Genomic DNA, 16,226 nt, shown 5'->3' on the forward strand with positions numbered 1-16,226 from the left:
CTGGAAGTGGAATTTGCTGGATCATATGGTAATTCTATTTTTAGGTTTTTGAGGAACCTCCATAGTGTTTTCCACAGCAGCTACACCATTTTACATTCCTACCAAGAGTGCCCAAGGGCTCCAATTTCTCAACATCGTTACCAACACTTGTTGTTTTCTGTTTTTTGTTTGCTTGTTTTTTTTTTATAGTGGCCATCCTAATGGGTGCGAGATAATATCTCACTGTGGTTTTGTTTTGTGTGGACCTAATTAGAGATGTTGAGCACTTTTCATGTGCTTGGCCATGTGGTGGCCGTTTGTGTATCTTCTTTGGAGAATTGTCTACTCAAGTCCTTTGCCCATTTTTTTAATCGGGTTACTGGTTTCTGTTGTTGAGTTATGGGAGTTCTTTACTTGTTCTGATCATTAACCTCTTAGCAGATGTATGATTTGCAAATTATTTTCTCCCATTCTGTATGTAGGTTGCCTTTTTACACTGTTGATTGTTTTCTTTGATGTGCAGATTCTTAAGTTTGATATAGTACCACTTGTCTATTTTTACTTTTGTTGCCTATGCTTTTGGTGTCATATCTAAGAAATCATTGCCAAATCTAACATCATGAAACTTTTCCTCTGTTTTTTTTTTTAAGAATTTTATAGTTTAGATCTTATGTGTAGATCTTGAATCCATTGTGAGTTCATTTTTGATTATGGTGTAAAGTAAGGGTTGAACTTCATTCTTTTGCATGTGGATATCCAGTTTTCCCAGCACCGTTTATTGAAGAGATTGTCTTTTTCTCATTGTGTGGTCTTGGCCATTTGGAAAATCATTTGACCACGTATGCAAGGGTTTATTTCTGGGCTCTCAAGTGTGTTCCATTGGTCTATGTCTGTCTTTATGTTTTTTGGTTACTTTATTGATTTTTAATTTCCTTTTCTTCTCTGTCTCATTTTTGGTCTCTTTATTCGGGTACACTTAATAGAAGATGTATTTTGTCCTTGTCTTCCAGTGTTGCCATTGAATTTTTTATTGTGATTATCATACGTCAATGTCAGGAAACCTCCCTTGGTGTCTAATCATCCCTATTGTCCAGTAGTCTATCTTGTTGCATGATTTTAATGTTTTTCCTTCATCTCTCTGGGGATATTAGTTTCTCTCTCTCTCTCTCTCTCTCTCTGCGTGTGTGTGTGCTTGCGTGCGTATCTTGGGTTACTCCCCTCTCCCCTCCCACATGTATCCCCCTCCAAATCAATGCCTTCAGCTTCCAGCAAATGGGGGTGTGTGAACAGCAGGATTCTGAGCCCCACTCAGACTTCTACATGACCCCTGAGACCTTCCATAGTTCCAAGGTATTTAGAGTGTCCAGTGACTTGTCACTTGAGCCCTTTTCTGGGACTCTGGAGTCGCGGGGAATCCACGTGCATCAGTGTGACTTCAATGCGGTGGTCGTGGTACAGACCTGAGCCCGGACTGTATTTCCCAGATGAAGGTGCCCTTGGAGTTTTTCCAAGCCTTCTTGGCCCATCTCAGCACTGAGGTTTGTCATGTGGTATCTCAGCTACAGAAAGACCCCCCCACACACACAATCCTGGGGCGAGAGGAGGGCGAATTCCATAGGGCACACATGACCAGAAGCAGTGCCTCCTTTCTCCCAGTGTTTTTCCCAGGACTTTGAAAGCAAAGCATGGACCTTATCTTGGGTGGGGGTTAGGAAGTGTCATAGCAAATGGCGGCTGAAAGATCTTTTTGCCTGACCTGTAGAATGCTGGGCCTGAGTCACACCACTAGCCTGTGCCTGGATGGCCAGAGTCGAATCACCTGCTGTCTTGGGACAGTGTCTCAGATTTCTGGGGATGAGGGAAAGGAGAGGAAAAGAAGTGTTTCTGAGTGGTCAGGAGCTGACCTGTGTGTTGGGCAAAGCTGGCATGACCGAGGGGATGTGGGCTGAGTGTGCAGGGTCCTCGCCCCTGAATCAGCCCTTGCATGGAGGCAGGGGTCGGGGGGAGGCGGCAGACCAGCAAGTTCTCTCAGGAGGGGGATGGCCTGTCATTGCTCCTGGGAGGGCCCTCGGTGCCCTCTGACCTCCAGCCTGAGTTCTGCCCAAGACCGGAATCCTGGGGCAGAAGTTCGGGCAAGTGTGCCAGGCGTCCAGCCGGCCCTGTGTGTATATGTTTAGAGAAAAAGTAGAATGTATATTTGCCAAAGTAGTAAAATGATTTTTTTTTTCAGGTGGTGAAATTTTGGATGATTTTCTTTCTCTTTATCTCTTTTTTTCTGATTATTCTGTAATAGATACTTTTTTACAGAACAAAGTAATTCTGGTTCTTTGAGCCAGTGAGGGAGAACGAGTCCCGTGGGAACACGTTTCTGGCCTCTCCTGATTTCCTCCAGCGTCACGTGTCCTGAGACGACCCTGGTGCCCCTTCCCACATGCCAGCTCCTCCCCTGCCCTGGGCCACACTGCCTGGTGCATTGCCGTGGAGGGAGGTGGGAGTGGCAGTCAGAGGGCACCGTTGTCTTCTCCCTGCATGCAGCCTGCGATGGGATGGACAAAGAGGAAGAGAGCCACTATGTCTCGCAGCTCAGGGATGTCTACAGCAGCTGTGACACCACGGGGACAGGCTTCTTGGACCGGGAGGAGCTGACCCAACTCTGCCTGAAGCTTCATCTGGAAAAGCAGCTGCCTGTCCTTCTGCAAACACTTCTCGGAAACGACCACTTTGCCAGGGTGGGTAACTTCATTGACTTCATTCTCACAAAGAAAAGCACAGAGAGTGTGTGGTTATAGCTGCTGGCATCTGAGAAATACCAACTGACTGGAGATACTCATCAAAGGAAAGTTAGGAGGAAATGGGGTGCTGTTTTTCCTTCTGTGCAACATCTATGTTGTAGAAAGAAGTTCCTTAAGATTGCTTTTTTAAAGCATAGTAACTTCCAGAGATTTGTTTTTGTTCTGTTTTTTCCAGAAAGATGCTTGGGTGATTCGTCCAGGGAGTGGAAGGTTGGTATGGGTGGTGCATGTGGTTCACAAAACGCAGTGATCTGTGCGCAGCTCACACACTGGGTCATTCAGAGGCAGCTGCAAAGTACCTCGAAGGCACATTGTCTCGTAAAATTACCCAGCGTGAAATTCATCCAGCAGCTGGACAGAACATTGCCCACTGCTGTTGCAGGAACCAAGGCTCCCTGTGTTCAGAGTGTATCTCTATGAGTGTATCTATCCCAGATAGGAAGTAGGCACTCAGAGAGTTCTTTTCTCTAGGAAATTCAAGGTCATCTAGAATGGTAATCTGGAGCCTGGACCACAACTTGCTTTCCTGATTGAAACATTAAGAAGCTTCTTAGTGTTCCTGCTTCTTAAATGTGTCCAGATGTTAACACATTCGTTTTAAAAAGAGTGCCTGGAATTCCCTGGCAGTCCAGCGATTAGGACTCCGGGGTTTCACTGCCAGGGGCCCGTGTTCGATCCCCAGTCAGGGAACTAAGATCACAGGCCACATGGCGCAGCCCAAAAAAGAAAAAAACCCAGTGGCTATAATCTTACCTTTGAAAGAAGGGCATTTTTTCCACAGAACTCAGTAAAACTCTTTTCATTTTGAATGAGAAAAAAATCTAGCTGCAAATATTCTGAGTTGACTTTTGGGCAAAAACAAATGAAGAACAACCAAAAACCCCTCCCTGCTGGCCCTGGGGGAGGGTCCAGGCGGATCTGACCTCCTGTTACTTCCCTCGAGGCCATGTGGCCAGAGCTGTCAGCAGTGCTGCACCCCCTGCGTGGAGGACTCAGCCTCACAAACCCACTGCACCCTTTTCTGTCTCTTTACTCTGTTCCTGCTTTTTCTTTCTGGACTTAAGAATCAGGTGTGTTTTTGATAGAAAATGTCCTAGCCCCTCTTGATATCACCTGGAATTGTATTTGGAGGCTAGATAAGCAAAAGGCACATTTGTGAAAATCAACACTCTGGTTAAAACAGCACAAACAGGGACTTCCCTGGCGGTCTAGTGGTGAGGACTCTGCGCTTCCACCACAGGGGACACAGGTTCAATCCCTGGTCAGGGAACTAAGATTCTACATGCCGTGTGTGGCAAAAACAAAACAAAACAAAACAAAAAACAGCATGAACAGATGGTTTCCTTGATGATTTTTTTGCAGTATGCGGGCCTCTCACTGCTGTGGCCTCTCCCACTGCAGAGCACAGGCTCCAGACGCACAGGCTCAGTGGCCATGGCTCACGGGCCCAGCCGCTCCGCGGCACGTGGGATCCTCCCGGACCGGGGCACAAACCCGCGTCCCCTGCATCGGCAGGCAGACTCTCAACCACTGCGCCACCAGGGAAACCCCCTTTGATGATTTTTGACAGTTCGGAAAATTCAAAACCAAAAGAATCACTTTGGGGCCCAGATTCATTGTAGGATGTATCATTCCCGGCCTTTCTCTACTTTGTGCTTTGTCTGTGAGAAGGGGAGCGTGACCTCGAAACCCTGAGTTACACTTGGAGGAAGGTCAGTGTTGGAGTAGCTGCAAAGGGAAAAGGGCTGTTACCGTTCCCCTGCTTCATCCACAGGCGGGGGAGCGCACACAGCCAGCATTTAGGTGGAACATTCTGTAGAGGTTTTAGGGACACCAGTGTCAAGCCAGAAGTATCCAGGTAATTGTCACCATTTTCTGTGACAGAAACCAAATGGTGGAGATTTCAGGAAGTTTTGAAGAAAAACAAGATAAATCCTTTGTCCAGGAGAATGGATTGGCTTTTCAATTCAAATATCACATATTCAGTTTCCTTGCAGGAACTGACATATATGACACCACAGAAATGTTAGTCATTGATACAGTAATCCAGTTATAACAATGAAGAAACAATATTATAATATCTGACTTAATAAGGTAATTTTTAATGCTATGAGTGTTTTTTTTAATTAATTAATTAATTTGGCTGCATCGGGTCTTAGTTGCGGTATGCGGGATCTAGTTTCCTGACTAGGGATCAAACCCAGGTCCCCTGCATTGGGAGCACAGAGTCTTAACCACTGGACCACCAGGGAAGTCCCAATATGCTTGTTTTTAATTCCTTTTTCCCGTTAAAGAAACATTATCAGGTCTAATTTCAAGCCAGAAAGTTGACGTGGCCTAAGAGTCCTGTGACTTGGGAAATTTCCGTATGCGTTTTGTTATTTCTCATGTTTCTTTACCGGTGGTGAGGATCTTATCTTGAGTATTTTAAATTTGGGTAGAAAAAGAATTTTCCTCTCAAAAAATAATTGATAACATAGTGTAACTGAAAATAATTTTAAGGTTGAGAGTGATTCTTGATCACAGGATCCAGCCTCTTCATTTGTGAGGAGAGTCCATGATCGAGCAGGGATGATGGTGTATCCTGTTGGGTCAAACCCCTGATACCATGGGCTGACCCTTCCTTCTTTTATGAGCTGTGAAGGGAGAGGGCACAGAAGCAAACACAAGCACAGTCAAAATGGTGTCAGATAAAACAGCAATCAGATTGCCTCCTGTTTGATGGATCAGAAGAAATTCAGCTGATAAGTATCAATATTATCAAAGATGCAAAAGAAATCTGAGATTGGATCAAGCAAAATGGCCCTTTCATTCTGCTCCCATGTAGTCAACAAGTACTTTTGAGCTCTTATGTGCAAGGCAAATCTAGAAGCTAGGAATGTAAAAATGAAAGCAATACAACGTCTCTCTTTGTAAAATGAACTCTATGCAAGGTTATTCATTCTAGTATTGATTCATGTGGCAAAAGACTGGAAACAGCCTTTTGAATATGAGATTAGTTCAACACATTCTTGTAGATCCAAATGATGAAATTTATGCCTCATCCCTATAAAAGAGGGAAGAGACTTCAGACATTGTCCTAGTGGCAGGTTAGCAAACTCAGGCCTACCTTCCAGTTAGTGCTACTAAAAAGGCTGAACAAAATAGAAAAAACAAAAGATCTTGAAAATGGTAAAGAACAAACAAGTCAGGGGGAATTACAACCTAAAAATCTATGCTAAGTCACGTATCGAGAGAAGTTCAGCTCAGCACACAAAACCCCATTTGCCCTGAGAATATTTTCTGGTCTTAAATAGCAACTGTGAAATTGATGTGTCATTTGGGGGGTTTAAAGGGCCAGGGAAATACATGTCTAAACACAGGCTCACCCAAGGAAAAACTGATGAACCAGCCCCCAGTTTAAGGGAGGATCCTGAGGGTGCACCTGTAGGGTAAAGATATAGGGTAAGTGAATCAGCCGTTGTGCTCTTTGCTGTCTGGGCTTGCGTGCGCTCAGGGGTCTAGGTGACCTCAGGCCTTGCACTTAGATCAGGTGGTCCTGCACAGGCGGTGCCCTCAGGCACGTGGCAAAAGCAAACAGAAGTCCTCTCTTGAGAAAGTTCCCTCATCCTGGGTCTGTAGTTCTTCCTAAGTAATAGTCATATACAATAACCAGCATACAGTCAAGGATAACTAGGCACAAAATAAAGATGAGTGAGAGCCAGAGAAACAACAGGCCACAGAAGCAGAGCACAAAGATGTGAAGTATTGGAATTACTGGGCAAAAAGTATAAGCCGGGCTTCCCTGGTGGCGCAGTGGCTGAGAGTCCGCCTGCTGATGCTGGGGACATGGGTTCGTGCCCCAGTCCGGGAAGATCCCACATGCCGTGGAGCGGCTGGGCCCGTGAGCCATGGCCGCTGAGCCTGCACATCCGGAGCCTGTGCTCCGCAACGGGAGAGGCCACAACAGTGAGAAGCCCACGTACCGCAAAATCAAAACAAAACAAAACAAAACAAAACAATGTATAAGCCAATTATGGTTACTATGTTAGGAGAGGTTTAAAAAAAAGCTTGAGGGACTTCCCTGACGGTGCAGTGGTTAAGAATCCTCCTGCCAATGCAGGGGTCATGGGTTCGATCCCTGGTCCGGGAAGATCCCACATGCCCCAGAGCAACTAAGCCCGTGCACCACAACTATTGAAGCCCAAGCTCCCTAGAGCCCACAAGCCACAACTACTGAGTCCGTGTGCTGCAACTACTGAGCCCGCAGACCTAGAGCCCATGCTCTGCAACAAGAGAAGCCACTGCCATGAGAAACCCATGCACCGCAACGAAGACTAGCCCCCGCTCACCGCAACTAGAGAAAGCCCGCGTGCAGCAACAAAGACCCAATGCAGCCAAAAATAAAAATAAAAAATTTTAATTTAAAAAAAAACAAGCTTGAAAATATCCACAGGAAAGAGGTAACTCTAAAAAGTGACATAACAAATCTGAACAAAGAACCAAATACAACTTTTAAGAGTTTAACAGCAGATTAGACACAGCTGAAAAGAGCACTCATCCAGGATGCAGCATGATGTTATAAAGAGAAGGTGAAGACCGGGGGACATCCCTTTGGTTGGAATCCCAGGAGGAAAGGAGTGAATGAGGAGGGATTTCGTGAACAGATAATAGCTAAAAAAGTTTCCAAAACAGATTTAAGATTCCAAAAACCCATGGAATTCTGAGTAGCATAAATAAAAAGAAATCCACATCTGGCCATATTATTGTGAAACTGAAGGGAAACAAAGACATCTTAAAAGCAGCCAGAGATGGGTACACATGATCTCTCTGTATTTTTTCCCTACAACTGCATGTGAATCTATAATTATCTCAAAATGAAACATTTAATAATTTTTTTAAAAGCAGCCAGAGGAAAAAAGACATATCCTGAAAGTCAGCCATAGTTAGATTGACAATTGCCTTCTCAGATGTGACAGTAGAAGGCAGAAGCCAATGGAAAGGTGTCTCCAATGTACTAAAAGAGGACTGGTGCCAACCCGAATCCCATACTCAGCAAGAATACCCTTTAAGGGGACTTCCCTGGCGGTCCAGTGGTTATGACTCTGAGCTTCCACTGCAGGGGGTGAGGGTTCAATCCCTGGTCAGGGAACTAAGATTTCGCATGCCGCGAGGAGTGGCCAAAAAAAAAAAAAAGAATACTCTTTAAGAACAAAGGTGAAAGAATGCACCTGTGAGAAGGTGAATTCTGCTCAGTTTTGAGAGGATATAGAGGCAAACACATCCGTTAGGTATTTGTTGAGTATTTACAGTGTGTCACTGTGATATCACATGCTAGTTGGGGAGACAGAAAATAAACAAACAAGTAATCCAGTGTCAGATCTGATACGTGTGTGACTGAGGCAGAGGTGCCCCCAAGCCAACAGCTGCGTTTAGTGCCCATCGGCAGCAACAGAATGTGCTCATTCAAGTTCTGTGCCGGGTGTGGGAAGCATGCTTGGACCTACAGCCGAGGCCTGCTTTTTCTGCACTTACTGGTGACAGTAAGCTCTTGTGTTGATTTCTTTCTGTGGGACTTAAGTAGAAGCACAGGTAGAGAAAAGAGCTGAAGAGTGCAGCTCAGTGAACATCCACCCTGAACACACCTGGGCCACCAGCATCCTGCATCCCTCCTCAGGTGCCCTTGCGGTCCCTCTGCCTCCAACAGTTACCACTGTCCTGATGCCAACAGCATAGATTTGTTTGCCTATTTCTGAACTTTATACAAGGGAAAATACACAGCATATGCTCAGTGTATACTCTCTGGTTCTTTTACTCTGTATTATGTCTGTGAGCTATATTCACAGATATATTGTCTCCGTCAGTGGTTTGTTTTTTTTTCCCCTGTTGTCATCTTTTGTTGTCTGACTGAATCACAGTTTATTTACCCATTCTCTTTTTGGACATCTGGATCATTTCCACTAGTTTTTTAATAAATTATGTTTTTGCTGAAACAAAAAGCATTGATTGATAGTAAACTTTCAAGCTAAGGATGTGTACTGTCATTTTTAGGATAAACAATAAGAGAATGGAAATAGACTGTATAACTTCTGAATTAATAAGGGGACAAAAGAAGTCCTAAAAGAAAGAGAGGAAAGAAAGGAGAAAACGCAGGCAGGTCAAATTGAGAGCACAAATAAAATAGTAGATTTAAATCTAAATATTATGGAAAGAAGCGAACTTTTTGGCCAACCCAATATATCAGTAACGACATTAAATGTAAAATGTTTCAGTTAAAAGATAAAGATTTTCAGATTGGGGAAAAAAATCCAACTATATACTGTTCATAAGAGACATGTCTAAAACATAAGGATATAAAAAATTGACATTATTAAAAGTTTGGTTAAAAAAACAAAGTTTGGTAAAAAGATATAACACGTAAATACTCCATAAGAAAGCTAGTCTTTGTGGTAAAAGCATTACTGAACTAAGGAGGGTCAGCATTTTATGGTAATAAAAGATTCAATTCACCAAGAGGATTTAAATGTATGTTCTGTGACCCAGCAATCCCATTGTTAGGCGTATACTCCAAAGAGTGTAACTGTTCAAAGCTGGGGTTTTTTGTTGGTTTTTTAAAAATAACTAAACCCTGGAAACAATGGGAATATCCACCAGCAGGAGGGTAGTTTTGTTTTTTGTTTTTGCGGTACGTGGGCCTCTCACTGTTGTGGCCTCTCCCATTGCGGAGCACAGGCTCCGGACGCGCAGGCTCAGCGGCCATGGCTCACAGGCCCAGCTGCTCCACGGTATGTGGGATCTTCCCGGACCGGGGCACGAACCCTCGTCCCCTACATCGGCAGGCGGACTCTCAACCACTGCGCCACCAGGGAAGCCCAGGAGGGTAGATTAATAAATTGTTGCTCAGTTACACCGCAGAACAGAGAAAATGGGTGGATCATGCGCAGCAAGTTACATGAATATTACAGAAGTAATGTTGAGTCTAAGACACAAAATGGTATCTACACATGATTCCATTTAGGTCAAATTTAAAAAGAGGCAGAAGTAAACTGTATTGTTTAGGGGTGCATGCAAATGAGGTATAAAAGCAAGGATGTTATTAGAGTCAGAGTAGGGGCCGGGGGATTTAATCAGGAAAGGAACCGTGGTGGAGGGCTCGCCCAGGTGCTGCCGTTTTCTCTTTCTTGGTGGGTGGTGAGAACGTGGATTTTTCTTTTTTTTTTTTTTTTCGGTACGCAAGCCTCTCACTGTTGTGGCCTCTCCTGTTGCGGAGCACACTCCGGACGCGCAGGCTCAGCGGCCATGGCTCACGGGCCCAGCCGCTCTGCGGCATGTGGGATCTTCCCAGACCGGGGCACAAACCCGCGTCCCCTGCATCGGCAGGCGGACTCTCAACCACTGCGCCACCAGGGAAGCCCGGATTTTTCTTTTTCTTTATGTGTTAATGTTTGTGGTCATCAGACACCTCTTTTCTACACTGCTTTCTAATTTTGTGGTCTGATTTACTTTTATGGAGTTGTTAATAGTGTTTTTTGGTGATGGGGTTATGGTCCACTTTTACTTGCCTTATTACATCTTCAATTCTTTTAAATCTTAAGTAAATATTTGAAAAAATGAATGTCCTCATAAGATCTTCCATCTGAGAAAAACCAAAAGGCCAGGGTGTTACGTATGTGACCTGCAGAAAGTAGCGTTGACCTCTCTTCTCAAATCCACAGGTTAACTTTGAGGAATTTAAGGACGGTTTCGTGGCCGTCTTGTCATCACAGGCTGGTGTCGGCTCCTCAGATGAAGACAGCGGGTCTTTGGAGCCAGGTAAGAGGCCTTCCTGGTCTCTGTTACGTCTCTTCCCGTGATTCCGTGACCTCTGGAGTATGATGTTCTCACCAAACGACGCAGCAGGTCTGCCTCTGCCAAGCTGCGTAGACTGGAACTGACGTTTGGGTTCTTTCTTCTTTTGCTTCCTTATTTGTAAAATGGTGTTGTAAGGGGAAGACTCTTTTGTTTTCCTCTACAATACACACAATCCTCTGAATATACTGGCACTTCTGGCCACTAGATATATGTGGTTTTCCCCACACCAGGCCGTTTTGCAACCCCAGCTGGGTTCAACTCTGTTCTGACACCGTCTACCTGGACAGGGCGTCAGACCCCACAGGGGAAGGGCTCAGTCCCCCGAGACTGCACCCTCTTCGGACAGCCATCTCAAATCCAGGTTGTCACCTGTGCTTCTGACCCACCTGTTCTAGATCAGAGGCTCCCACGACCTCCTCAGGTTCAGTTAATTTGCTGGAGCAGAACCCAGGGAAACCCATTTACTTACTGGATCACCGTTTATTACAAAAGGATATGACTCAGGATAAGAGGTTTGTGGGAAGGGCTTGTGGGAAGGGGCTCGGAGCGCCCATGCCCCCTTCAGGCCTCACTCTTCCCCAGTCTCCACATGTTCAACTCGGAAGCTCTCAGAACCCCGTCCTTTGGGGCTTTATGGAGGCTTCGTTACAGACATGACTGATCAAATGATTGGGCATCGGGGATTGAACTCAACATCCCTGGAGGTCAGGGGGTGGGGCTGAAAGTTGGTTTCCCTGGCAACCAGCCCATCCTGAGGTGTGGTTCCAAGTCACCGCATCAACATAAACTCAGGTGTGGTTGCTCTCATCACTTAGGAAATTCCAAGGGTTTTAGGAGCTGTGCCAGGGATGGAAGACCAAATACATATTTATTATAAATCACAGTATCACAGATGTCAAGTTAATACCGCGTGCTGTCCTTACAGCATAGGGTGTTGACAAGATAAAGTGGGTGTCGGGGGTGGAAGCATTGGAGAATCAAAAGCGCAGGGCAGGTGTGAGGTGTTAGTCAGGGCTTGGAGGCTGGCCGAGCAGGCAGGATGCCACCAGCCGAGGCAGCCCTCAGCCTGTCTTCTGTCTCAGACAGTAGCGCTCAGTGCTCCTAGGACTTGTGAGAATCTTGGTTTCGAGCAGGGCCAGTGGGACAAAGGTAATATTTCAGAACAAACGGAAGTGGTGGCTTTGGTCAGGAGGTGGAGGGAGGGTTTTGGAGGGAGGCCTGCTCGATGTGTGGACCGCGGGTTCCAGTCGGAAGGTGATGGCGGACATGCTCATTCGAAGCCGTGCTGGACCCTCGGGCTCGGCTGCTGCGGGCAGCACCTGATGCGCCCCGGCTGGTCACGGCTGTGTTTGACGAGTGTCGGGAAGGAGAGTGAAGTGGTAGCCAGTCCCTCCCTCCCACGTGGGGCAGGCGTTTGAGGAGTCTGCCCCGCAGCAGCCCCCTGGTCTGCTCCTGGACCCCGGGCAGGCCCTTGGTTGGGAGCAGGTGCACGATGATCTGGGCACCAGGGGTACCGTGAGGGAGGCTTTGTGTGCCAGGCTTGGGGCTAATGGACGTTTTATGTAGATTCCAGTGAACCGTCCTAGAAGTCCTGTGGCTACTCCTGCCTGTTATTCAGGTGGGGTTTTGCAGCCTGGAGCCAGGCCCTGCCCACGCCCCTGGGGCTGAAGTCAGCTGCCCCACCTCCTCCTGCTGGAGCCACGCCAGAGCCCTGATGCGGGGGGGAGGAGTCAGCCCGCCAGCAGCCCCATCGCCCTGCAGCTCAGGTCATTGGCTGCTTTGTCTCACACTTGTCTTCCTCGAGATGGGTAGAAGCCCATTTGCCTTTCCCGACTCAGGGTTTTGGAGTGTGACCGTGAACGTGGATGTGCCCAAGAAAGGCCGTGCCTCTGTCACTGCCCCTCTCTCCATGCTGGAACATGTGTGCGTCTGTGGGGTGTGTCCTCACTTCCTCCAAAGACGGGAGAAGCTGTTTCAGGACTGGTACTTTTCCACACCAGTTCCGGTTTTTTTGGTTTGTTTGTTTTAGTTTTTTTATTTATTTAATTTTTGGCTGCATTGGGTCTTTGTTGCTGCTCTCGGGCTTTCTGTAGTTGTGGCAAGCAGGGGCTACTCTTCATTGTGGTGCGCAGGCTTCTCATTGCGGTGGCTTCTCATGTTGCAGAGCACGGGCTCTAGGCACACAGGCTTCAGTACTTGTGGCACATGTGCTCAGTAGTTGTGGCTCGCAGGCTCAGTAGTTGTGGCACATGGGCTTAGTCGCTCCGCAGCATGTGGGATCTTCCTGGACCAGGGATCGAACCCATGACCCCTGCATTGGCAGGAGAATTCTTAACCACTGAGCAACCAGGGAAGCCCCCCGGTTTTGTTTTGTGTTGTTTTTCTCTTCTTTCGATTTTCAGTGCTTTCCTCAGTTACACGGTTGTAAGCCCACCTGAGGCGGCTCGGACGGGGCTTGTGCACAGAGGCAGGGCGCCGGGTGGCCCTGCAGCCACGGGTTGTGAGAGCCGGGGCGAGCCCTGCCCTGTCCTCCAGGGCCGTGCGCGTTTCAGCTTCTCACCGCAGCCACCTTCCCAGCCTCCCCCATCCAGGGGCTTCATCCCTCCTTCCCTGGCCCTGTCCACAGTGTCGCTCTCTCCTGCTTTCTAATCTGTCTGCCGGTCCTTCCCACCCTCTCCCACTGTGACTGGAAAAATGATTGGAGCTTTGATGCTCCAGGGATGAGCATGTCATCAGGGGGCCAAACGCCCCGGGGTTTTGAGGAACATCCCGCTTCCCCGTCATTCTGCTCCTTTCAGTAAAGGCCGTTACAGAACATATAACCAATGTCTTTTCACTTGTAGACCTTGGTATTCTGCTCCTATAAATAAATACGCACACACAGGAGGCACAGCCAGGTGTCCAGCACAGGGCACCGTTGGCCTTGTGCTCTGCGGGCCGTCTGGGCAGCGGGTGGGGACTGGCTGTGACCCCCAGTGCTTCCCGCCAAGAAGCCGCGGTCTGTGTTCTGTGGGTGGTGGGAAGCTGCCCCCTTCCTGTCGTGATTTGCCACGTGGACACTCTTTTCTAGAGAAGCGTTTCTCTCTGTTGGAGGGAGGGGGGTGACACGTTTGGGGAACATTATGAAACAGCTGTGTGTTTTCTGGGCATCTCATTCCTCTGAGGAAAGTGCTGACCTGCTGAAATGATGAAGAAATGGGGCCACATCCAGGGCGGGTGGGACTCCGACAAGGACGGGTTGGGTCGGAGGGGAACTCAGGAGGGGAAGGGCAGGAGCAAGGTCAAGCCACAGGGGGCAGATGTGGTGCTGGGTCACGACCTCCAGGTGAGCCGCGAGCGGGCCGGGCCCCGGGGAGGGCCCACGTGCGTCAGGCCCCTCCTCGTCTTCTGCAGCTGATTTCCCAAATGTGCCGCAGCTGCCCACTCCCACCTCTCGTGGCTTTCCTCTTCCCGCACCTCCCCCCGCAGTAAAGGTGCGGAGCCTGTGTGCTGGCCCCTCCCCACTGCGTGGGGCACTCAGGGCCTCCTGTTTCCTCCCTGCCAGGGCATCCGCTCCCTGCTCTCCAGCAGCCCCCGGAGTTCCCACACGGGAGAGATTACAGGGCCGGGCAGGGCCCGTGATAACCTCCGAGTGTCCTGGGGTCATGGTCAGCCTGCCTTAAATGTCCGCTCTCAAGTGGAACTCAGCAGCTTCCTCCCCAAAATCCTCCCTTGTTCCTAGTTTCTGTTGGTCACTGGCATCACTGGCCAGGTTGGACCCAGCCTCCTCCTCTGATGGTCCCAAGGTCAGGGGCTGCAGAGTTGGTGCGGAGGAGACAAGGGAGGTGGTACTTGGCCTTAGGAAGCGTGACGCATCCGTGTGAAACGGTCCTGTTTTCCCGACCTGGCCTTACTTCCTTGGATCCTCTCCCCCAACCTGCACGTTCTGGTTGCTTCCTTCTGAACCTGTGTCCTCTCCTGGCCGTGGCCCACGTCGCCCTCCCCCATCTCTCTCCAGCTGCCCAGATTCCCTACAGAGTCAGCATCATTTCTTCTCTGCCTGCGGGGTCCCCACTGCTCTGCAGACGTGGGCAGGTAAGGAGGGAAGAAAGGTGCCAGGGGTTTATTAGGGCTTATGGGATTCTCATGAATCCCAAACTAAAATGCACTCCTGCCTCTATCCCAGACTTCAGACCCACGTGGAGTCTGAGGCTCCCCAGCTATGCTGAGGTCCTTGCCTACCGCATCCCGTCCGGGGGGCAGGGGGGTCCTGTAGTGAGGGGGGTGGGTGGGACGTGACCTTCTGGTCTCTAGAGCAGTATGTTGCTGGATTATTGGAGGCTTTTTTCCTTGTGTAAAAAGCTACTTTTTTGTATTAGTCTTTTATTGCATAACAAAAGCGTATTTTGGTTGGAAACATTTAAACAGCACCTAGAATTTAGGATGGAAAGTCCCTGCCTCCCGGCCTGGCTGTCTCAGCCCCGGCCCCACTGTCGACCGTTCCCTGTGTTCTTCCAGGTGTTTTCCATGTGTGTCCCTGAGAGCCACGCTTTGCACCCGAACCTGCACCTTCGTAAAGGGCATCCTGGCAGCACACGTGGGCCCAGAGGCTGTCAACACCTCCCGTTTTTATTCCAGGTGCCCCCCGGGCCGTCCCCCCAAAGTACGTGAGCGGCTCTAAGTGGTATGGCCGTCGGAGCTGGCCCGAGCCCTGTGACGCTGCGGGTGGAGCCCCGTGTTTACCGGAGCAGCCTGCCAGGCCCAGTGTGAGAAGCCAGCTCCGACGCTCTGCGTCTCTGGAAAGTGTGGAGGTGGGTCGACCCCCGCTTTGCCCTCGCCCAAGTACGCATGCCCCCCGCCATAGACACTGCTCATGTGACACGATACGGGAAGATGGGAGGGGGCATCTATCTCATCACCAGAGCACTTTGGGGAGTGACATTTAGTTTTAAGGTGTCTCTGGGTCTCGCTGTCTGCATGGAAACTCGGGCCACAGAGCGTCCTTCTTCAGACACGGGGGCCATGGAGAATGCCCTGCTCACCACGAGCCCCCTCCCCTGGCACTGCCAGAAGGAGAGGAAGGTTACAGCCGAGGATAGAGAAAGCAGCCCTGGGCGCGACTGAGGCTCACCCTCCACAGCTTGGCGGCATGTCATGCCAGGTGCCTCCGGGGACCCCAGGCTCCCTGAGCTGTCCACTGCAGGAGCCTCGAGGGCTTTGTGTCAGGAAGGACGTCCACGGGGCAGATCCACACCCCACGGGTTAATCATGGCCCGTTGGACCTGTTTTCGGGGTTCCAGAAGGTTCCTGCCTCCACCCCATGATGTCCACCTCTGTCTGATGAGGCTCTAGGGGGGCTTCCCTTTAATAAGACAGCTCTGGGCCCCCATATTAATTTGTTTATATTTTCAACATTTGTTGAGACCAGTAGGAAAAGCAAATAAATATGTATTTAGATCCTGGAGTCGCTTCTCTCAGGGATGTGCTGCACTTGGGCGGCACCAATAAACCCTAGGCCTTTGCTGCTTTATTCTCTCTCTCAATTTGGCCCCAGGGATGGAAGGCTTCATGGGTCCGCGCCATCTCTGTGGTGCCGTTCTGCTTCTTAAAACCATCTTTGATCCCCAGAACTAGGACCCTAGGGTT

The 16,226-nt window shown here is 48.8% G+C and overlaps 1 protein-coding gene across 1 annotated transcript in view; it reads left to right on the plus strand.

The window, feature by feature from the left end:
- The window catches only part of NINL (ninein like), a 106,367-nt gene that overhangs the window by 45,594 nt on the left and 44,547 nt on the right, over positions 1–16,226 (plus strand). The window contains exons 2-4 of the mRNA XM_060030979.1: positions 2,515–2,708; positions 10,466–10,562; positions 15,219–15,391. Coding sequence (XP_059886962.1) covers positions 2,526–2,708; positions 10,466–10,562; positions 15,219–15,391 — 453 coding nt within the window. The 5' untranslated portion in view covers positions 2,515–2,525. The remainder of the gene's footprint in view (positions 1–2,514; positions 2,709–10,465; positions 10,563–15,218; positions 15,392–16,226) is intronic.

Source organism: Delphinus delphis, chromosome 15 (genome assembly GCF_949987515.2).
Source record: "Delphinus delphis chromosome 15, mDelDel1.2, whole genome shotgun sequence".
NCBI lineage: Eukaryota > Metazoa > Chordata > Mammalia > Artiodactyla > Delphinidae > Delphinus > Delphinus delphis.